Raw genomic sequence first — 25,589 nt, 5'->3', positions numbered from 1 at the left:
ACGCACAATATTGGTGGCGTTGTCCGATGTCACAAATCCCCAGGAGAGTCCAATTGGGGTAAGCCATTCTGCGATGATGTTCCTTCGTTTCCGTAAGAGGTTGTCAGCTGTGTGCCTCTTATGGAGAGCAGTGATACAAAGTGTAGCCTGCCTAGGAACGAGTTGGCGTTTGCTAGATGCTGCTACCGGTGCTGCCGCTGCTGTTCTTGCTGCGGGAGGCAATACATCTACCCAGTGGGCTGTCACAGTCATATAGTCCTGAGTCTGCCCTGCTCCACTTGTCCAAATGTCCGTGGTTAAGTGGACATTGGGTACAACTGCATTTTTTAGGACACTGGTGAGTCTTTTTCTGACGTCTGTGTACATTCTCGGTATCGCCTGCCTAGAGAAGTGGAACCTAGATGGGATTTGGTACCAGGGACACACTACCTCAAGAAATTCTCTAAGTCCCTGTGAATTAATGGTGGATACCGGACACACGTCTAACACCAACACAGCTTCTAAGGCCTGAGTTATCCGCTTTGCAACAGGATGACTGCTGTGATATTTCATCTTCCTCGCAAAGGACTGTTGGACAGTCAATTGCTTACTGGAAGTAGTACAAGTGGTCTTCCGACTTCCCCTCTGGGATGACGATCGACTCCCAGCAGCAGCAATAACAGCAGCGCCAGCAGCAGTAGGCGTTACACTCAAGGATCCATCGGAGGAATTCCAGTTAGGAGAGGACTCGTCAGACTTGCCAGTGATATGGCCTGCAGGACTATTGGCGTTCCTGTCTAAGGAGGAAATTGACACTGAGGGAGTTGGTGGTGTGGTTTGCAGGAGCTTGGGTACACGAGGAAGGGATTTAGTTGTCAGTGGTCTGCTTCCGCTGTCACCCAAAGTTTTTGAACTTGTCAATGACTTCTGATGAATAATTCCACACCGAAGAGGTGATTTTTTTTGTAATTTTACCAGACATGTCAATGGCCATATTCATCCCACGGACAACAGGTGTCTCCCCGGGTGCCTGACTTAAACAAACCACCTCACCATCAGATTCCTCCTTGTCAATTTCCTCCTCAGCGCCAGCAACACCCATATCCTCATCCTGGTGTACTTCAACAGTGACATCTTCAATTTTACTATCAGGAACTGGACTGTGGGTGTTCCTTCCAGCACTTGCAGGGGGCGTGCAAATGATGGAAGGAGCCACCTCTTCCTGTCCAGTGTTGGGAAGGTCAGGCATCGCAACCGTCGACACAATTGGACTCTCCTTGGGGATTTGTGATTTAGAAGAATGCACAGTTCTTTGCTGTGCTTTTGCCATCTTAACTCTTTTCAGTTTTCTAGCGGGAGGATGAGTGCTTCCATCCTCATGTGAAGCTGAACCACTAGCAATGAACATAGGCCAGGGACTCAGCCGTTCCTTGCCACTCCGTGTCGTAAATGGCATATTGGCAAGTTTACGCTTCTCCTCAGACGCTTTTAATTTATATTTTTGGGTCATTTTACTGAATTTTAGTTTTTTGGATTTTACATGCTCTCTACTATGACATTGGGCATCGGCCTTGGCAGACGACGTTGATGGCATTTCATCGTCTCGGCCATGACAAGTGGCAGCAGCTTCAGCACTAGGTGGAAGTGGATCTTGATCTTTCCCTATTTTACCTTCCACATTTTTGTTCTCCATTTGTTAATGTGTGGAATTATATGCCAGTATCAATAGCAATGGCCTACTACTATATATACTGCGCACAACTGAAATGCACCACAGGTATGGATGGATAGTATACTTGACGACACAGAGGTAGGTAGAGCGGTGGCCTACTGTACCGTACTGCTATATATTATATACTGGTGGTCAGCAAACTGTGCAAAACTGAAATGCACCACAGGTATGGATGGATAGTATACTTGACGACACAGAGGAAGGTAGAGCAGTGGCCTTCTTTACCGTACTCCTATATATTATATACTGGTGGTCAGCAAAATTATGCACTGTACTCCTACTATATACTACAATGCAGCACAGATATGGAGCGTTTTTCAGGCAGAGAACGTATAATACTGGTGGCCACTGGTCAGCAAAACTCTGCACTGTACTCCTCCTATTATATGCCAGTAATATTATTATATCAATAGCAATGGCCTACTGTACTGTACAACTATATACTGTTGGTCACCAAAATGCTGCACTGTACTACTATATATACTGCTCACAAAAAATGCAGCACAGATATGGAATGGATACTTGCAGTGACACAGAGCTGCAAGATACAGCAATGGCCTACTGTACTGTACAACTATATACTGTTGGTCACCAAAATGCTGCACTGTACTACTATATATACTGTACACAAAAATGCAGCACAGATATGGAATGGATACTTGCAGTGACACAGAGCTGCAAGATACAGCAATGGACTATTGTACTGTACTACTATACTGGTGGTCACCAAAATGCTGCACTGTACTACTATATATAATATATATATACTGGTCACACAACAATGCAGCAGATATTGAGCACTGATGATCAGGATACTGTCTAGAACTGAGTCTGACACGGAGCTGCAAGATACAGCAATGGCCTACTGTACTGTACTATAATTATATACTGGTGGTCCCCACAATGCAGCACACTGATCAGATATTTGCAGCACACTGAGCACAGATATGGAGCTTTTCAGGCAGAGAACGTAGATATTTGCAGCACACTGAGCACAGATATGGAGCGTTTTCAGGCAGAGAACGTAGATATTTGCAGCACACCGAGCACAGATATTTGCAGCACACTGAGCACAGATATTTTCAGCACACTGAGCACAGATATGGAGCTTTTCAGGGAGAGAATGTAGCCATGTCCTCTCCGTTCAATCTCCAATGCATGAGTGAAAAAGGCGGCGACGCGCGGCTCTTTATATAGAATACGAATCTCGCGAGAATCCAACAGCGGGATGATGATGTTCGGCCTTGTTCGGGTTAACCGAGCAAGGCGGGAAGATCTGAGGCTGCCTCGGAACCGTGTAATAGGTGAAGTTCGGGGGGGTTCGGATCTCAACGAACCGAGCCCGCTCATCTCTATTTCCAAGTAGCTTAATTAGTCCAATAATTACATGTCATTATTTCTTGTTAAAAAAGGCTTTAGATTATACCCCAAAACTTTTTTGTTAGCTTATGCACCCCAAATGTATTTCCAGTATTTTTTTAAATATAAAATAATTACCTTTTATCTTTTTTTACAATTTTTGTAAATTGACTTCCAATTACTCCAAAATCCCCTTTTTTTTCACTATTTTTTTTTTTGCATTTTTCATTAATTTATTTGTAATTAAACAAAATTCATAGGGGTATATTCAATTGCGGTCGAATTCCCGAAAATGTCAAAAAACGGGACTTTTTCGCCCCCCCAAAAAAATTCGACAATGCAATACAGTACTTTTCGTCAAAAAAAAACGAACTTTTCAAATTCGACTTTTTGAAATTCGACATTTGACAAATTCGACATTTCTGCAATGGTACAAATGTGGCTTTTCGACAAAAGTATATTCAATTGAAGAATGTAAATTCGACAACAGTGCTTTTTGACAGTAAATTCGTCATTTTCAATCCGCCTCACTTTGCTGGCGGAATGTAATAAAATTTTTTAAAAACATGTTTTTTTTTGTGGTTTTTTTATTGCTAATAGCATATCTATTTATATTAGAGGGGATTAGGTACTTGGTTTGTCTATTTAGGAGGCACAAGTATTATATATAAATTTTTTTAAAAATATATATTTTTTTTTATGGAATGGGTTAGAAACCCGAAAAAAAATTGCGTGGGGTCCCCCCTCCTAAGCATAACCAGCCTCGGGCTCTTTGAGCCAATCCTGGTTGCCAAAATACGGGGGGGGGGAATGACAGGGGTTCCCCCGTATTTTAACAACCATCACCGGGCTCTGCGCCTGGTCCTGGTGCAAAAAATACGGGGGATAAAAAGAGTAGGGGTCCCCCATATTTTTTGTACCAGCACCGGGCTCCACTAGCTGGACAGATAATGCCACAGCCGGGGGACACTTTTATACCGCTCCCTGTGGCCGTGGCATTAAATACCCAACTAGTCACCCCTGGCCGGGGTACCCTGGGGGAGTGGGGACCCCTTCAATCAAGGGGTCCCCCCCAGCCACCCAAGGGCCAGGGGTGAAGCCTGAGGCTGTCCCCCCCATCCAAGGGCTGCGAATGGGGGGCTGATAGCCTTGAGTAAAATGAAAGAATATTGTTTTTTGCAGAAGAACTACAAGTCCCAGCAAGCCTCCCCCGCAAGCTGGTACTTGGAGAACCACAAGTACCATCATGTGGGGGGGGAAACGGGCACGCTGGTACCTGTAGTTCTACTGCAAAAAAAATACCCAAATAAAAACAGGACACGCACACCTTGAAAGTACAACATTATTACATACATGTCGACACACACACATACTTACCTATGTTGACACGATGTTCAGTCCACTTGTCCAAGTAGAATCCACGGGGTGTACCTGAAAATAAAATTATACTCACCTAAATCCAGTGTCAAATGATATTTGTAATCCACGTACTTGGCAAAATAAAAAAACGCATTTACCCGATCCACACGGACTGAAAGGGGTCCCATGTTTACACATGGGACCCCTTTCCCCGAATGCTGACACCCCCGGTGACTCCTGTCACAGAGGGTCCCTTCAGGCAATCAGGGAGCGCCACGGCCTGGCACTCTCCTGATTCCCTATGCGCGTCTGAGCTGGCAGACAGCGCATCGCACAGCACCTCCATTAGTTTCAATGGTGGGAACTTTGCGGTCAGCGGTGGGGTTACCCGGGTCAGCCGCTGACTGCGGGTGACCTCACCGCTGATCGCAAAGTTCCCACCTTTGAAGATAATGGAGGGGCCTGTGCGATGCACGTCTGACAGCTCCAACGCGCATACAGCCAATCAGGAGAGTGCCACGACGTGGCGCTCCCTGATTGGCTGAAGGGACCTTCTGTGACAGCAGTCACGGGGGTCTCTGCATTCGGGGAAAGGGGGTCTCTGCATTCGGGGAAATGTGTAAACATGGGACCCCTTTCAGTCTGTGTTGATCGGGTAAATGCGTTTTTTTGTTTTGCCAAGTACGTGGATTACAAATATCACAGGACACTGGATTTAGGTGAGTATTAAGTTTATTTTCAGGTACCCCGGATTCGTCGACATTGGAGACGTGGCAGTCGGCGTGTCAACATAGGTAAGTATGTATGTGTCGGCATGTGTGAAATAAAGTTGTATTTTCACGGTGTGCGTGTCCTGTTTTTATTTGGGTATTTTTTTGCAGTAGAACTACAGGTACCAGCGGGCCCATTTCCCCCGCATGCTGGTACTTGTGGTTCTCCAAGTACCAGCTTGCGGGGAGGCTTGCTGGGACTTGTAGTTCTTCTGCAAAAAAACAATATTCTTTCATTTTTACACATGGCTATCTGCCCCCCATCCGCAGCCCTTGGATGGGGGGACAGCCTCGGGCTTCACCCCTGGCCCTTGGGTGGCTGCGGGGGTTCCCTTGATTGAAGGGGTCCCCACTCCTTCAGGGTACCCCGGCCAGGGGTGACTAGTTGGGTATTTAATGCCACGGCCGCAGGGAGCGGTATAAAAGTGTCCCCCGGCTGTGGCATTATCTGTCCAGCTAGTGGAGCCCGGTGCTGGTACAAAAAATACGGGGAACCCCTACTCTTTTTGTCCCCCGTATTTTTTGCACCAGGACCAGGCGCAGAGCCCGGTGCTGGTTGTTAAAATACGGGGGATCCCCTGTCATTTTTTTCTCCGGATTTTAGCAACCAGGACCGGCTCAAAGAGCCCGAGGATGGTTATGCTTAGGAGGGGGGACCCCACGCAATTTTTTCTCTGGTTTTTTACCGTTTTTTGTACCATCTGAAAAGTCGATTCAAAATCCGTCAATTGTTCAGTTTTTCGACAGCGGGACTGTCTAATCCGTTTTTTATTGAATATGTCGAATTCCGGCACCCGCCGGACGGAATTCGACGGTCGAATTGTGTAGAATTTAAAAACAAGCGAAAAATTGCCACAATTCGCCCGGAATTGCATATACCTCATAAGCTTTTTACATTTTTTTTACTTTTAAAAAAGTGCACTAATCAGCCAATCAATTAATTAAAATTGGGACATTATTATTGAATAAGATTTTAGGGTACAGGCTGTCTCAGGGTGCAACCATTTTTTTTTTCAGTTGAATACCGCAGCTATTCAGAGTGTGTGTACCTGCAGAAATGAAAAATTGATTGCATGGTCTGTGGTAATTTTTACCACGTACTGTATATCTTGAAGATGCCTGTTTGTTGCATACTGTATATTGCTCATTGCTTGATCTAAAAGGAAATTAGTAAATATGGAAATGTATAAACATTTGTTGCAAATCAAATTATCAGTTGAATTTAAGATTAGAACATTTTGAAATAGGCTGAGCAAGATGTATGGGCGGGACAGATACAGTAATTTAATGACTAGGATAAAATCGTGAAAACTGAATATTCTTTAATTGCTTCCAGCCAACAGCCATATATAAAGTGTGTGCCAGGTTCAGTTGTTATTATTATTATTATTATTATTATTAGGTCCACAGCACCAAACAAAGTACATAAACAGTATGAACAAATATTCGGTATGAGGGCTGTAGTTTTTTACCGTTAAGATGGCTGTAGTCTGCACAATAGCACATCAGGGCTGATCAGGGATGTGTGGTTATAGCTGGCTCCTTTAATGATAAGTTATACAAAACACATTTGTACTCACCGCACATGGCAGGTCTTCATTTCAATGTGATTCAAATAAAAATGGGCACATTTGTTCAAAAATAGAACCATAAAATCCCAGAACATAATGCGTGCTGCTGACAGACATATTTCTATCTTACTACATTTCCTACAGTATTTGGAGCCACATTTCTTTTCTTTTTCTTTTTTTTCAAAAAACAGATTTTCAAGGCCAGATATCATTTTGCAAAGGAGAAAAATTGAAAGATGCTGATATCACTGAATTCATAGTATATCGCAATTCATTTTGATGTATGGTGAGTTTGAGGTTGGACTGGAAACACTTACTGTAGTACCATATTCCACAGGAGAAGTGAGCACTTACCAACAAAATGTAAAATGAGGTGAATAGACCACGGAAAAGTTATTTAAAAAATTTACTCATCCCTACTGCTGAGATCCAGTGCCAGATTACCAAATAGGCAGAGTGGGCACCTGCCTATAGGTCCAGCACCTTTTAGGGGCCCCACGACAATGTATCAAAATAATATTGAATTGATCTTGGAAGAAAATTACAATCATGCTCCATTAAATCATTTCCAAAAGATTTAAAAAAAAAATTAATCAACTCAAAGAAAAGAAAAAATTACATTAAAGACTCTAGAGAAAAAACTGTATTAATGTAATGTACCCATTAACAACTTAAAGTACTGTACATAAACCATAGACATCAGATTCACATTACAGTTTCCAGAGCCTGTTGGTTGGTAAAATTAAAAACGTATTAGGAGATAATGTGCGAGGGAGACCCCGAGATTTCAACTAACTAGGGGCCTCCACAGAGTTTAATCAGGCACTGCTGAGATCTTATATATTTATTTCATGTGTGAATTTTTTGCTTTAATATACAGGATGTTTTGGTTTAATTACACGTGGACAAGTTAATATAATGCAAGTTTATACAGTATCATACCTCCCAACATGACCCTTTCCAGGAGGGACAAAATGCTCTGCTTCTGGACTTTTTTCTTGATTTATGATTGCCGGCACCTGTGTTGAACAGGTTAATGCATAAGAAAGGTGTTTCAGCACGTTGGGCATGTGTTGACTGCTGCCGGGAACCCGGCAGGCAGCATACCGACGCCGGGATCCTGGCTGCCAGAATGCTGGCAGGGGGCGAGCGCATCTAAGCCCCTTGCAGGTTCGCTGCGCTGCAGGCTCAGTTGCCATGCTGCAGACTTGGTTGCCCACTGCGCTCGCCACAGGTTCTATTCCCACTGAATGGGTGTCATGGAGACCCACGAGTAGGAATAGTCCATTAGCCGAGATTCTGGCTGGCGGCATTGTCAGTGTTTGGGATTCTGGCGTCGGTATTTTGACTGCCGGGATCCCAACTGCTGGCAATGCAATAGCTTCCCGTTTCAGCACAGGTGATGGTAATCATAAATTAAAAGGGAAGTCCAGGAGCAGAGCATTCTGTTCCTCCTGGAGAGAGTCATGTTGGGAGGCATGCAGTATATAAATGGTATAAAACAGTGGTTTTCAACTCTGAACCTCAACAGGTTATGTTTTCTGGTTATCTTTAATCATACACAGGTGAGTTAGTCTATTTTGCTGCCTCAGTAATTATGTCACCTGTTTCCACAGACAAAAAAACACTGAAAGCATGGCTTGCCGTACTTACGTTAACTATTATTATCATTATTATTATTATTATTAATTGTTTATATAGTGCACACAAATTCTGCAGTACTTTTATAGAAAATATTTGGCTATTCACATCAGTTCCTTTACCACTGAAGCTTACAATCTAAGGGGGTTATTCAGAGTTGTTAGCAAACTCAAAAAAATAGCAATTGGGCAAAACCACATTGTACTGCAGGTGGGGCAGATGTAACATGCAGAGAGATTTAGATTTGGGTGGGTTATATTGTTTCTGTGCATGGTAAATCATACCTCCCAACATGACACTCTTCAGGAGGGACAAAATGCTCTGCTTCCGGACTTCTTAATTTATGATTAGTCTGCACCTGTGTTGAACAGGTTAATCCATAAGAAAGGTGTTTCAGCACAGATGATGGCAATCATAAATTAAGAGGGAAGACCATGAGCGGAGCATTCACCTGTTTTGAACAGGTTGGTGGAAATTTCCGAAGGTCCCAATTTGATTCGAGGTTTTTTTTATACAAAAATGCAACTCGGACATTTACTAAACACAATTCTTGGCAGTGTTGGGCCAATCCGTGAGATACACTGCAGTCCACACAAATACAAATCAATAGAACATTGGTCAAACACACTTGTTTGTTCACATACACCTCATACAACACGGGAATTTACTAAGAATTTGTATTCTCAATTACTGCCAACAATAGCCATATATTTTCTGCTGGAAAAGTAAGGAATTCATACACAAATAGAACTTTCAAATAGACCTGCTTCTTGTGTGCGTGTTTGTAGAATCATGCATGGATCAGTGAGATACGTGCATGCTTCTCTATTTAAAAATGTAGTAAAGAGTTAAAAATAAAATTAAAAAATTGCAATTCTTTTTTTACATTTTAACTATTTAAATACTTTACACATTGAAGTCCTGCATGGATGTCACTGATCCAGGAGTGCTTCATTGTGTCATTTCCATCAGTATTTTACTAATCTCTTCTGTAAAACCCTGCCCGACAATATGAATTACATCGACATCAAATTGAGAAATCATGGTAGATTGATCTCGTCTGAAATCAGCTGCAAAATGAATTTTTGTAAATTTACTCCATTAATGGAAAAGAAAGGTGTTTCAGCAGAGGTGAGAGGGTCTTGTTGGGAGGTATGTAAACACTGGCTGCTTTATTTTTACACTGCAATTTAGATTTCAGTTTGAACACACCCCACCCAGATCTAATCTCTCTACACATTTTACATTTACCCCACCTACAGTGCAACATGGTTTTGCCCATTAGTGTGCTCTTTTGGGGGTATATTTACTAAGCCTTGGATGGAGATAAAGTCGACGGAGATAAAGAACCAGCCAATCATCTCTTAACTGTCATGTAACCGGTTGTGTTTGAAAAATTACAGTTAGGAACTGGTTGGCTGGTACTTTATCTCCATCAAAGGCTTGGTAAAAAGACCCCTCGGTTTGCTAAAAGCTCTGAATAACCCCCTATATTCCCTATCACAAGGACACACATACGCACTACGCTTAATTTTTGTTGGGAGCCAATTATCCTACCAGTACATTTTTGGGTTCTAGGATTAAACTGGAGTACCTGGAGCATACCCATGGGGGGAATAAACAAACTGTGGTGGAATTTGAACCCATGACCTCAGTGCTGTGAGGCAGTAATGCTGACCATTACACCAATGTTGCCCCACTTGAAGAATGGAGCTGAAAACCCCTGCTTTAGTATGATTGTTTTTACACAACACAAGTCAATCTGTTCTATTAGCTCTAATCTTCAACATATTTAAGTAGTGCCAAGAACTAATACAGTTATAATAAAAAATAGACCACTTGCCTTTGAAACAGGGACAAATTTTCCATACCGTGGCTGCGCCTTCTCTGTTATATTGTCCAAGGGCTAATTCCATGTAGAACAGCGGCATTCCGGCAATGATTAGGAATAGTGTATATGGGATTAGAAAAGCACCTGGGAGAAATAAATGACTAATGAGTTTAACAAATACCTTAAGTCAGCTTTGCAAAGCTATTTATCAGCAGACATACCAAAACACAAAGCTCTCTAATTGAAGTTTGCTTGTTAGAGAGATGGCAACCAACTGTACTTAACTATGAGTATTTATGTTCTGAATTATAGCTATTTGTAAATAGAAAATAGCTGTGTAAAGGTCTAGTAATGCATTATTGCTGGTTTATATATATATATATATATATATATATATAGATAGATAGATAATTATTTCAGATATATATTATAACATTGATATAACTTGTTACAGCAAATAATAGACAAATATTTTCCAAACAATCTCCTCCATTAATAAAACCCTTATTTTGTTTAATTACTTATACAGTCAAAATTGGTTAAGGATCTCAAGGGTCAGCACGTTTAGTCTCACTTAAAGAGGTATCTCACTTTTCCGGTTCTCATTTATCCAGGTTCAAGAGGTTATCACTTATGTAATTTCAAACGGTACTTGTTTCACTTACAGAGGTGCCTAAATGCTAAATACTGTATGTACATAATGCATTTAAGAAAAACAACTTTATTTGAAAACAAACATATTCAGTGCACATGTTGCTTAAATTTGCCAGCTTCTGGGTCCTAAATTCCTCATATTTAGTGGCTCTATAAAAGTCATGCGTAAATAGGATACCCCTGTAAGTCCAGATACAGGGTACTTTAGTGTGGTATTACATAGTGAATTGTTAAACCTGTACTAATCTCAGTTACAGAGGTTCTAAAGGCGGTTGTCTCATTTATAGAAAAATGTGTAATATATTTGTAAAGTAGTAAAAAGTGGACGTAAATTGTACGACTAGTCGACTGGTTTCTAATTAATTCATAGGCTAGGCTCTCATGATAGCATTCTGTGTATGTGACCAGTGACGTGTGATGGGGTGAGGCAGGTGAGGCAGAGCCTTTCCTGTCATACTAACATTTGTGTCAGAATTTACATGCACACTTTAGAGATGAGCGCCTGAAATTTTTCGGGTTTTGTGTTTTGGTTTTGGGTTCGGTTCCGCGGCCGTGTTTTGGGTTCGAACGCGTTTTGGCAAAACCTCACCGAATTTTTTTTGTCGGATTCGGGTGTGTTTTGGATTCGGGTGTTTTTTTCAAAAAACACTAAAAAACAGCTTAAATCATAGAATTTGGGGGTCATTTTGATCCCAAAGTATTATTAACCTCAAAAACCATAATTTACACTCATTTTCAGTCTATTCTGAATACCTCACACCTCACAATATTATTTTTAGTCCTAAAATTTGCACCGAGGTCGCTGTGTGAGTAAGATAAGCGACCCTAGTGGCCGACACAAACACCGGGCCCATCTAGGAGTGGCACTGCAGTGTCACGCAGGATGTCCCTTCCAAAAAACCCTCCCCAAACAGCACATGACGCAAAGAAAAAAAGAGGCGCAATGAGGTAGCTGTGTGAGTAAGATTAGCGACCCTAGTGGCCGACACAAACACCGGGCCCATCTAGGAGTGGCACTGCAGTGTCACGCAGGATGGCCCTTCCAAAAAACCCTCCCCAAACAGCACATGACGCAAAGAAAAAAAGAGGCGCAATGAGGTAGCTGTGTGAGTAAGATTAGCGACCCTAGTGGCCGACACAAACACCGGGCCCATCTAGGAGTGGCACTGCAGTGTCACGCAGGATGTTACTTCCAAAAAACCCTCCCCAAACAGCACATGACGCAAAGAAAAAAAGAGGCGCAATGAGGTAGCTGTGTGAGTAAGATTAGCGACCCTAGTGGCCGACACAAACACCGGGCCCATCTAGGAGTGGCACTGCAGTGTCACGCAGGATGTCCCTTCCAAAAAACCCTCCCCAAACAGCACATGACGCAAAGAAAAAAAGAGGCGCAATGAGGTAGCTGACTGTGTGAGTAAGATTAGCGACCCTAGTGGCCGACACAAACACCGGGCCCATTTAGGAGTGGCACTGCAGTGTCACGCAGGATGTCCCTTCCAAAAAACCCTCCCCAATCAGCACATGATGCAAAGAAAAAGAAAAGAAAAAAGAGGTGCAAGATGGAATTGTCCTTGGGCCCTCCCACCCACCCTTATGTTGTATAAACAAAACAGGACATGCACACTTTAACCCACCCATCATTTCAGTGACAGGGTCTGCCACACGACTGTGACTGATATGACGGGTTGGTTTGGACCCCCCCCAAAAAAGAAGCAATTAATCTCTCCTTGCACAAACTGGCTCTACAGAGGCAAGATGTCCACCTCATCATCACCCTCCGATATATCACCGTGTACATCCCCCTCCTCACAGATTATCAATTCGTCCCCACTGGAATCCACCATCTCAGCTCCCTGTGTACTTTGTGGAGGCAATTGCTGCTGGTCAATGTCTCCGCGGAGGAATTGATTATAATTCATTTTAATGAACATCATCTTCTCCACATTTTCTGGATGTAACCTCGTACGCCGATTGCTGACAAGGTGAGCGGCGGCACTAAACACTCTTTCGGAGTACACACTTGTGGGAGGGCAACTTAGGTAGAATAAAGCCAGTTTGTGCAAGGGCCTCCAAATTGCCTCTTTTTCCTGCCAGTATAAGTACGGACTGTGTGACGTGCCTACTTGGATGCGGTCACTCATATAATCCTCCACCATTCTATCAATGTTGAGAGAATCATATGCAGTGACAGTAGACGACATGTCCGTAATCGTTGTCAGGTCCTTCAGTCCGGACCAGATGTCAGCATCAGCAGTCGCTCCAGACTGCCCTGCATCACCGCCAGCGGGTGGGCTCGGAATTCTGAGCCTTTTCCTCGCACCCCCAGTTGCGGGAGAATGTGAAGGAGGAGATGTTGACAGGTCGCGTTCCGCTTGACTTGACAATTTTGTCACCAGCAGGTCTTTCAACCCCAGCAGACTTGTGTCTGCCGGAAAGAGAGATCCAAGGTAGGCTTTAAATCTAGGATCGAGCACGGTGGCCAAAATGTAGTGCTCTGATTTCAACAGATTGACCACCCGTGAATCCTTGTTAAGCGAATTAAGGGCTCCATCCACAAGTCCCACATGCCTAGCGGAATCGCTCCGTGTTAGCTCCTCCTTCAATGTCTCCAGCTTCTTCTGCAAAAGCATGATGAGGGGAATGACCTGACTCAGGCTGGCAGTGTCTGAACTGACTTCACGTGTGGCAAGTTCAAAGGGCATCAGAAGCTTGCACAACGTTGAAATCATTCTCCACTGCGCTTGAGACAGGTGCATTCCACCTACTATATCGTGCTCAATTGTATAGGCTTGAATGGCCTTTTGCTGCTCCTCCAACCTCTGAAGCATATAGAGGGTTGAATTCCACCTCGTTACCACTTCTTGCTTCAGATGATGGCAGGGCAGGTTCAGTAGTTTTTGGTGGTGCTCCAGTCTTCTGTACGTGGTGCCTGTACGCCGAAAGTGTCCCGCAATTCTTCTGGCCACCGACAGCATCTCTTGCACGCCCCTGTCGTTTTTTAAAAAATTCTGCACCACCAAATTCAAGGTATGTGCAAAACATGGGACGTGCTGGAATTTGCCCATATTTAATGCACACACAATATTGCTGGCGTTGTCCGATGCCACAAATCCACAGGAGAGTCCAATTGGGGTAAGCCATTCCGCGATGATCTTCCTCAGTTGCCGTAAGAGGTTTTCAGCTGTGTGCGTATTCTGGAAAGCGGTGATACAAAGCGTAGCCTGCCTAGGAAAGAGTTGGCGTTTGCGAGATGCTGCTACTGGTGCCGCCGCTGCTGTTCTTGCGGCGGGAGTCCATACATCTACCCAGTGGGCTGTCACAGTCATATAGTCCTGACCCTGCCCTGCTCCACTTGTCCACATGTCCGTGGTTAAGTGGACATTGGGTACAACTGCATTTTTTAGGACACTGGTGAGTCTTTTTCTGACGTCCGTGTACATTCTCGGTATCGCCTGCCTAGAGAAGTGGAACCTAGATGGTATTTGGTAACGGGGGCACACTGCCTCAATAAATTGTCTAGTTCCCTGTGAACTAACGGCGGATACCGGACGCACGTCTAACACCAACATAGTTGTCAAGGCCTCAGTTATCCGCTTTGCAGCAGGATGACTGCTGTGATATTTCATCTTCCTCGCAAAGGACTGTTGAACAGTCAATTGCTTACTGGAAGTAGTACAAGTGGGCTTACGACTTCCCCTCTGGGATGACCATCGACTCCCAGCAGCAACAACAGCAGCGCCAGCAGCAGTAGGCGTTACACGCAAGGATGCATCGGAGGAATCCCAGGCAGGAGAGGAATCGTCAGAATTGCCAGTGACATGGCCTGCAGGACTATTGGCATTCCTGGGGAAGGAGGAAATTGACACTGAGGGAGTTGGTGGGGTGGTTTGCGTGAGCTTGGTTACAAGAGGAAGGGATTTACTGGTCAGTGGACTGCTTCCGCTGTCACCCAAAGTTTTTGAACTTGTCACTGACTTATTATGAATGCGCTGCAGGTGACGTATAAGGGAGGATGTTCCGAGGTGGTTAACGTCCTTACCCCTACTTATTACAGCTTGACAAAGGGAACACACGGCTTGACACCTGTTGTCCGCATTTCTGGTGAAATACCTCCACACCGAAGAGCTGATTTTTTTGGTATTTTCACCTGGCATGTCAACGGCCATATTCCTCCCACGGACAACAGGTGTCTCCCCGGGTGCCTGACTTAAACAAACCACCTCACCATCAGAATCCTCCTGGTCAATTTCCTCCCCAGCGCCAGCAACACCCATATCCTCCTCATCCTGGTGTACTTCAACACTGACATCTTCAATCTGACTATCAGGAACTGGACTGCGGGTGCTCCTTCCAGCACATGCAGGGGGCGTGCAAATGGTGGAAGGCGCATGCTCTTCACGTCCAGTGTTGGGAAGGTCAGGCATCGCAACCGACACAATTGGACTCTCCTTGTGGATTTGGGATTTCGAAGAATGCACAGTTCTTTGCTGTGCTGCTTTTGCCAGCTTGAGTCTTTTCATTTTTCTAGCGAGAGGCTGAGTGCTTCCATCCTCATGTGAAGCTGAACCACTAGCCATGAACATAGGCCAGGGCCTCAGCCGTTCCTTGCCACTCCGTGTCGTAAATGGCATATTGGCAAGTTTACCCTTCTCCTCCGACAATTTTATTTTAGGTTTTGGAGTCCTTTTTTTTCTGATATTTGGTGTTTTGGATTTGACATGCTCTGTACTATGACATTGGGCATCGGCCTTGGCAGACGACGTTGCTGGCATTTCATCGTCTCGGCCATGACTAGTGGCAGCAGCTTCAGCACGAGGTGGAAGTGGATCTTGATCTTTCCCTAATTTTGGAACCTCAACATTTTTGTTCTCCATATTTTAATAGGCACAACTAAAAGGCACCTCAGGTAAACAATGGAGATGGATACTAGTATACAATTATGGACTGCCTGCCGAGTGCAGACACAGAGGTAGCCACAGCCGTGAACTACCGTACTGTACTGTGTCTGCTGCTAATATAGACTGGTTGATAAAGAGATGTCTATGTAACTATGTATGTATAAAGAAGAAAGAAAAAAAAACCACGGTTAGGTGGTATACAATTATGGACGGACTGCCTGCCGAGTGCAGACACAGAGGTAGCCACAGCCGTGAACTACCGTACTGTACTGTGTCTGCTGCTAATAATATAGACTGGTTGATAAAGAGATGTCGTAGTAGTATGTATGTATAAAGAAGAAAGAAAAAAAAAACACGGTTAGGTGGTATACAATTATGGACGGACTGCCTGCCGAGTGCAGACACAGAGGTAGCCACAGCCGTGAACTACCGTACTGTACTGTGTCTGCTGCTAATATAGACTGGTTGATAAAGAGATGTCTATGTAACTATGTATGTATAAAGAAGAAAGAAAAAAAAACCACGGTTAGGTGGTATACAATTATGGACGGACTACCTGCCAAGTGCAGACACAGAGGTAGCCACAGCCGTGAACTACCGTACTGTACTGTGTCTGCTGCTAATATAGACTGGTTGATAAAGAGATGTCTATGTAACTATGTATGTATAAAGAAGAAAGAAAAAAAAACCACGGTTAGGTGGTATACAATTATGGACGGACTGCCTGCCGAGTGCAAACACAGAGGTAGCCACAGCCGTGAACTACCGTACTGTACTGTGTCTGCTGCTAATATAGACTGGTTGATAAAGAGATGTCTATGTAACTATGTATGTATAAAGAAGAAAGAAAAAAAAACCACGGTTAGGTGGTATACAATTATGGACGGACTGCCTGCCGAGTGCAGACACAGAGGTAGCCACAGCCATGAACTACCGTACTGTACTGTGTCTGCTGCTAATATAGACTGGTTGATAAAGAGATGTCTATGTAACTATGTATGTATAAAGAAGAAAGAAAAAAAAACCACGGTTAGGTGGTATACAATTATGGACGGACTGCCTGCCGAGTGCAGACACAGAGGTAGCCACAGCCGTGAACTACCGTACTGTACTGTGTCTGCTGCTTATATAGACTGGTTGATAAAGAGATGTCTATGTAACTATGTATGTATAAAGAAGAAAGAAAAAAAAACCACGGTTAGGTGGTATACAATTATGGATGGACTGCCTGCCGAGTGCAGACACAGAGGTAGCCACAGCCGTGAACTACCGTACTGTACTGTGTCTGCTGCTAATATAGACTGGTTGATAAAGAGATGTCTATGTAACTATGTATGTATAAAGAAGAAAGAAAAAAAAACCACGGTTAGGTGGTATACAATTATGGACGGACTGCCTGCCGAGTGCAGACACAGAGGTAGCCACAGCCGTGAACTACCGTACTGTACTGTGTCTGCTGCTAATATAGACTGGTTGATAAAGAGATGTCGTAGTAGTATGTATGTATAAAGAAGAAAAAAAAACCACGGTTAGGTGGTATACAATTATGGACGGACTGCCTGCCGAGTGCAGACACAGAGGTAGCCACAGCCGTGAACTACCGTACTGTGTCTGCTGCGACTGGATGATAAATGATATAAAAAATATATATATATCACTACTGCAGCCGGACAGGTATATATTATATATTATATAATGACGGACCTGCTGGACACTGTCTGTCAGCAGAATGAGTTTTATTTTTATAGAATAAAAAAAAAAACAACACACAAGTGAAGTCACACGACGAGTGTTTAACTTTTTCAGGCAATCACAATATAAGTATACTACTAACTATACTGGTGGTCAGTGTGGTCAGGTCACTGGTCAGTCACACTGGCAGTGGCACTCCTGCAGCAAAAGTGTGCACTGTTTAATTTTAATATAATATTATGTACTCCTGGCTCCTGCTATAACCTATAACTGGCACTGCAGTGCTCCCCAGTCTCCCCCACAATTATAAGCTGTGTGAGCTGAGCAGTCAGACAGATATATAATATATATAGATGATGCAGCACACTGGGCTGAGCCTGAGCAGTGCACACAGATATGGTATGTGACTGAGTCACTGTGTGTATCGCTTTTTTCAGGCAGAGAACGGATATATTAAATAAACTGCACTGTCTGGTGGTCACTCACTATATAATATTATGTACTCCTGGCTCCTGCTATAACCTATAACTGGCACTGCAGTGCTCCCCAGTCTCCCCCACAATTATAAGCTGTGTGAGCTGAGCAGTCAGACAGATATATAATATATATAGATGATGCAGCACACTGGGCTGAGCCTGAGCAGTGCACACAGATATGGTATGTGACTGAGTCACTGTGTGTATCGCTTTTTTCAGGCAGAGAACGGATATATTAAATAAACTGCACTGTCTGGTGGTCACTCACTAGTAAACTCTCTGCACTCTCTACACTTCTACAGTACTCCTCCTAGTCCTAAGCTCCAGTAAATCTCTCTCTCTTATAATCTAAATGGAGAGGACGCCAGCCACGTCCTCTCACTATCAATCTCAATGCACGTGTGAAAATGGCGGCGGCGACGCGCGGCTCCTTATATAGAATCCGAGTCTCGCGAGAATCCGACAGCGTCATGATGACGTTCGGGCGCGCTCGGGTTAACCGAGCAAGGCGGGAGGATCCGAGTCTGCTCGGACCCGTGAAAAAAACCATGAAGTTCGGGCGGGTTCGGATTCAGAGAAACCGAACCCGCTCATCTCTAGCACACTTTAATTAATTTATCAAAGGTAACAGCAATAGTACAGTAGACCTGGAAGACCTGACAACAGGGTTGGTGATGTTATTTTTGTTTTTGTATTGCATAGTACATTTTGTGATAAAAAAACAAAACAACAACAGGTCCTCCCTATTAATTTTTGCATAAAGTGGTTTATGCACTATGCTTTCTTATCATTAGGTGAACTCAAGGTCGTGGGTATGAGGGATAGAGGAAGGCATGCCAGGAGCCAGATATCTATTCTGACAGCAGATCTTTTGCATCAAGCGTTACTGATGGTGGCTACAACTATAACGCTCAGCTGAATCCTGCCAGGGAGAGGGCATAGCACACTGAATAAAATATACTAAACTTTCCTTCTTCTTTTTTTTTTACGATACACTATATAATAAAGCATAAATAAAAACAAATACAAAAATATCATAATACCTGCTGACAAATATATAACTTGAAGTTCGGGAACACACCATTTTACACCATGTGCAAGGGTAATGTTGGAGAATCTGTATGTTAGTGCTTACAGATAATACATAAATGTATTATTTGTATAAACCCCTTTATAGCTGCTGAGATGCTCGTATATAAGTGTGGTCTGGCTTCACTGTATGAAATAAATATTTGGTCTGGCACTGCAGTGTCAGACAAGATGGCACTTTTAAGCACTAGGCCTCAAACAGCACATCTGTAATTGACTTCCTTACTTCCAGTATTTTATTCCTTTCCATAATGCTCTCTTATTTTTACATAAGCTGTATTAAAGCCATAATGCGCCAAAAGTCGAACCATCATGCCTCAAATTCCACTGGTGACTGGACGAGATGCGAGACCATGGCCTACTCTTCCAGGAGATTAGTCAAGAGGCGTAGTGATGAAATGCATTTGGACAGAGGTAATGGAGATGTGGATGTGATGACAGCATAGTACAGAATGAGGCTTGGAACGAGAAAGGACGCCTGCTGCTCTGGCGGCTGCTGTGGACCAGGTTTTGTGTTACTGATATTTTATACAATATCACATACACCTACTGTATGGGAGGTTTTTTTATTCCTGTGATGAAAATATTACACTTTTCATTACTACACTATGGTGCGCCTCCTTGATTTCTGTCTTTTATAGTTTTGACTATACAGATCATTGTAAACATACTGGACTGTGCACAATAATAGGAACCTATGCTTTACATGAGTTTATATACAGTATGTCTCCTCTCATAAATAAACTTACTGTATACTTTATATTAGAGATGTGCCGCGGGCACTTTTCGTTTTTTGTGTTTTTGTTTTGGATCTGGATCCTCGCTCGTGTTTTGGATCTGGATTGGTTTTGCCAAAACCACCGTTTCAGGTTTTGGTTTTGGGTCTGGATGATTTAAAAAAACAAACACAAAAACAGCTAAAATCACAGAATTTGGGGCTAATTTTGATCTTACGGTATTATCAACCTCAATAACTTTTCCACTCATTTCCAGTCTATTCTGTACATCTAACAATATTGTTTTTAGGCCAAACGGTTGCACTGAGGTAGCTGGATGACTTTGCTAAGCGACACAAGGGTGCAGCAAAAACATCTGGCCCATCTAGGAGTGGAACTGCAGTGTCAGACAGGATGGCACCTTTAAAAACTAGGCTCCCAACAGCACATCACGCAAAGAAGAAAAAGAGGTGCGATGACGTAGCTGGATGACTTTGCTAAGCGGCACAAACACCTGGCCCATCTAGGAGTGGCACTGCAGTGTCAGACAGGATGGCACTTTTAAAAACTAGGCCCCAAACAGAACATCATGCAAAAAAGAAAAAGAGGTTCAATGAGGTAGCTGGATGACTTTGCCAATCAACAAAAGTGTGCGGCACAAACACCTGGCCTATCTAGGAGTGGCACTGAAGTGTCAGAAGGGATGGCACTTTTAAACACTAGGCCTCAAACAGCACATCATGCAAAAAAGAAAAAGAGGTGCAATGAGGTAGCTGGATGACTTTGTTAAGCAACACAAGTGTGCAGCACAAACACCTGGCCCATCTAGGAGTGGCACTGCAGTGTCAGACAAGATGGCACTTTTAAGCACTAGGCCTCAAACAGCACATCATGCAAAAAAGTGAAAGAGGTGCAATGAGGTAGCTGGATGACTAAGCTAAGTGACACAAGTGTGTGACACAAACACCTGGTCCATCTAGGAGTGGCACGCAGTGGGTGAATGTTGAAAATGGCCCACAATTTTTCGGAAAACCGAAAGCATCTCCTTCATACCCCTGTCATTTTTCAAAAAATTCTGAACCACCAAATTAATTGTATGTGCAAAACATGGGACGTGTTGGAATTTGCCCAGATGTAATGCACGCAAAATATTTGTGGACTTATATGGCAGTACCCCTGGACTTATACAGCTGCACCACTGGACTGGACTTAAACGGCAGTACCCCTGGACTAATACAGCAGTACCCCTGGACTTATACGGCTGCACCACGTGACTGGACTTATACGGCAGTACCACTGGAATAATACGGATATATTACAGGACTTATATAGCTGCACCACTGGACTGGACTTATACGACAGTACCACTGGACTTATACGGCAGTAACACTGGACTTATATGGCAGTAGCACTTGACATATACAGCAGTACCCCTGGACTTATACGGCTGCACCACTGGACTGGACTTATACGGCAGTACCTCTGGACTTATACGGCAGTACCCCATGACTTATGCGGTAGTACCTTTGGACTTATACTGCAGTATCCCAAGACTTATATGGCAGTACCCCTAAACTTATACAGCTGCACGACTGGGCTGGACATATACGGCAGTACCCATGGACTTATACAGCAGTACCACTGGATTTATATGACAGTACCACTGGACTTATATGGCAGTACCCCATGACTTATACGGCAGTACCCCATGACTTATACAGCTGCATCACTGGTCTGGAATTATATAGCAGTACCCCTAGACTTTTATGGCTGTACCACTGAACTTATACGGCTACACCCCTGGACTTATAAAGCAGTACCTTTGGACTTATATAGCAGTAACCTGGACTTATATGGCTGCACCACTGGACTGGACTTATACGGCAGTACCCATGGACTTATATGGCAGTACCCCATGACTTATATGACAGTACCACTGGACTTATAAGGCAGTACCCCATGACTTATATGGCTGCACCACTGGACTGGACTTATAAAGCAGTACCCCTGGATTTATTCAGCACTATCCCTGGACTTATACATCAGTACCCCTGGACTTCTATGGGTGTAACACTGGACTGGACTTATAAGGCATTACCACTGGACTTATACGGCAGTACCTCTGGACTTATATGGCAATACCCCTGGACTTATATGGCTGCACCACTGGACTGGACTTATACGGCAGTACCCCTGTATTTATACGGCAGTACCACTGGACTTATACGTCAGAACCCCTGGACTTATATGGCAGTACAACTGGATTACTACTGCAGTACCCCTGAACTTTTATGGCAGCAATACTGGATTTATACGGCAGTACCCCTGGACTTATATGACAGTACCACTGGACTTATAAGGCAGTACCCCTGGACTTATATGGCTGCACCACTGGAATGGACTTATAAAGCAGTATACCTGGATTTATTCAGCAGTACCCCTGTACTTATACGGCAGTACCACTGGACTTATACGTCAGAACTCCTGGACTTATATGGCAGTACAACTGGACTACTACTGCAGTACCCCTGAACTTTTATGGCAGCAATACTGGACTTATACGGCAGTACCCCTGGACTTATATGACAGTACCACTGGACTTATAAGGCAGTACCCCTGGACTTATATGGCTGCACCACTGGACTGGATTTATAAAGCAGTACCCCTGGATTTATTCAGCAGTAATCCTGGACTTATACATCAGTACCCCTGGACTTCTATGGGTGTAACACTGGACTGGACTTATATGGCATTACCACTGGACATATACGGCAGTACCACTGGACTTATACGGCAGTACCTCTGGACTTATATGGCAATACCCCTGGACTTATATGGCTGCACCACTGGACTGGACTTATACGGCAGTACCCCTGTACTTATAAGGCAGTACCACTGGACTTATACGTCAGAACCCCTGGACTTATACGTCAGAACCCCTGGACTTATATGGCAGTACAACTGGACTACCACTGCAGTACCCTGAACTTTTATGGCAGCAATACTGGACTTATACGGCAGTACCCCTGGACATGTACAGCAGTACCCCTGAACATATATGGCAGTACCCCATGACTTATATTGCAGTACCCCTGGACTTATACAAGTGCACCACTGGACTGGACTTATGCGGCAGAACCACTAGACTTATATGGCAGTACCCCAACGTTTTCGGCAGTACCCCTGGACTTATATGGCTGCACCACTGGACTGGACTCATACAGCAGTACCCCTGGACTTATACGGTAGTAACCCTGAACTTATATGGTTGCACCACTGGACTGTACTTATACGGCAGAACCACTGGACTTTTACGGCAGTACCCCTGGACTTATACGGCTGCACCACTGGACTGGGCTTATATGGCAGTACCACTGGACTTACGGCTCCACCACTGAACTTATATGGTTGCACCACTGGACTGGACTTATACGACAGTGGCAGTACCTCTGGATTTATACGGCATTACCCCATGACTTATACGACTGCACCACTGGACTGGACTTATACGGCAGTACCACTGGACTTATACGGCTCCACCACTGGACTTATATGGCAGTACTGCTGGACATATGCAGCAATACCCCTGGACTTATATGGCTATACCACTGGACTGGACTTATATGGCAGTACCCCTGGACTTATACGGTAGTACCCCATGACTTATACGGTAGTACCTCTGGACTGGACTTATATGGCAGTACCCCTGGACTTATACAGTAGTACCTCTGGACTTATATGGAAGTACCCCTGGACTTATATGGCTGCACCACTAGACGGGACTTATACAGCAGTATCCATGGACTTATACAGCAGTCTCCCTGGACTTATATGACAGTACCACTGGACTTATACGGTAGTACACCTGGACTTATACGGCAGTACCCCTGGAATTATATGACTGCACCACTGGACTGGACTTATATGGCAGTACCACTGGACTTATGGCTCCACCACTGGACTTATATGGCTGCACCACTGGACCGTACTTATACGGCAGTACCCCTGGACTTATATGGCAGTATCACATGACTTATATGGCTGCATGACTGTACTGGACTTATAAAGAAGTATCACTGGACTTATGCGGCTCCACCACTGGACTTATATGGCTGCACCACTGGACTGGACTTATACAACAGTACCACTTGACTTATACATCCTTACCACTGGACTTATATGGCAGTACCACTGGACATATACAGTAGTACCTCTTGACTTATACAAAGACAAAAAGGTTTTTTGGGAGTGTGTAAACACTCCCACTCCTGGCGCACCTTGATTAAATAAATTCAAAGAAAGCTGGACAACAGCTGCAAGCACTGGGGGACTGCTATTTCCCCCAAAAGACAGAAATAAAATATATATACAAGTGCTGCGCTTGAAGTGAGCTAGGTTAATTGGTACTTAGTGAAAAAATAAGTATATAAATAGGTGTCTGCTCCAATCAATCAACAGCTCACACGGAACTTGCTGATAAACAAATTTAATAATACACACAAGATAAATAAAAAGACAATTGTAAAAACAAATGTTTAAAACTAGCTCAAGCACACTGATACATTTGCTGAATGGATCACTGAAATAAAAAGTTTGTAAATAGTGTCACTTCAATGTTGCCACAATAGACCTGATTGTGGTCTCTTTGTATCAATTGGAACTGATAAATGACAGTTAGTACAGCCTGTTGGAGAATGAATGTAAGAAACTCTTGTACCTCTAAGCTACTGGCGTCCCAGTGCAGAGGAGAAGCCGCTGATTATAATTACCCGTCCTGCGGGAAATGCAATGACGCGGCACAAGAGGTACCGGAGCAGCTACCGTGCGTCCGCCGTTGGCACTAGCAAAGTGCAGATGGTAGGATCTTGGCGAGCCGGTAGTGGTGCTGCAGTGATACGCTGGGCTGGCGTTCCGGTTAAAAGTTCTCCACAGCTGATTGAGCAGGTTCAAGAAGCACCACTGCGGGTGAAAGTGACTGGCAACACTCAGTGCGTCCGTGAGCAATACGAAGGAGTGACGTCTTTTAACGCGTTTCGTCCCGTATCCCGGGACTTCCTCAAGACGATGGGGCTCACACTATGGAGGCCCGTATTTAACTCCTCGAAAGGACCCACCTCTAAATTCATTAGGGGTCCTGGTGTGCATACTTGATTGATTACTAAGATAAAATTAAATAAAACAAAAGACATGCAAGTTCCGCCTGATTGTAATGATCAAATCTAAAATTAATAATCGTGATACTATATAATAGAATTAAGAAACGATTACCAAAATGAGGTAAATAAAGAGATGGTAGAATGAATTAATTAATTAACCAGGATGATATTTTCTTCTGAGCGTAGTAACATCTATAGTCGGTTTCATACTAAAAGGGTAACATAATAATAAGCTCCACACTGGTCAACAGGTGCACATAATTGGCAATGACCCAAGATTAGTTAGTATACCCAAGAAACAGCAATGTAATAATTTTCCCAATTTATGAAGAACATAGTAAGAAACAGCAAATTATCATTGATTTATATGTGTTTAGATAGATACTGAATGTAAAAATATAAACCTAAATATACTCATAGACATATGTGTATATAAAAATAAAAATAAATAAACATACCTACACATTTATTCGTATTAATTAATGGTTTATAACAGATAAGATGATTCAGAAATAATAATAACTCATAATAATAATAAAGGTAATAATGATCAAAAATAAATGAATGATATATATATATATAAATAAAATCGATAGATACACATATAAATATATAAATAAAAAAAAAATAAAAAAATTGTAAAAAAGTATAATTTAGATATAATAA

The 25,589-nt window shown here is 43.4% G+C and overlaps 1 protein-coding gene across 1 annotated transcript in view; it reads right to left on the bottom strand.

Moving 5' to 3' along the window:
* The window catches only part of SLC6A2 (solute carrier family 6 member 2), a 488,933-nt gene that overhangs the window by 294,769 nt on the left and 168,575 nt on the right, over positions 1–25,589 (bottom strand). Inside the window, exon 3 of the mRNA XM_063945285.1 lies at positions 10,255–10,386. Coding sequence (XP_063801355.1) covers positions 10,255–10,386 — 132 coding nt within the window. The remainder of the gene's footprint in view (positions 1–10,254; positions 10,387–25,589) is intronic.

The sequence above is a fragment of the Pseudophryne corroboree genome, chromosome 11 (genome assembly GCF_028390025.1).
Source record: "Pseudophryne corroboree isolate aPseCor3 chromosome 11, aPseCor3.hap2, whole genome shotgun sequence".
NCBI classification, from domain to species: Eukaryota; Metazoa; Chordata; class Amphibia; order Anura; family Myobatrachidae; genus Pseudophryne; species Pseudophryne corroboree.
The sequence above is the reverse complement of the archived record's forward strand: the minus strand, read 5'-3'. Positions and strand labels throughout refer to the sequence as shown.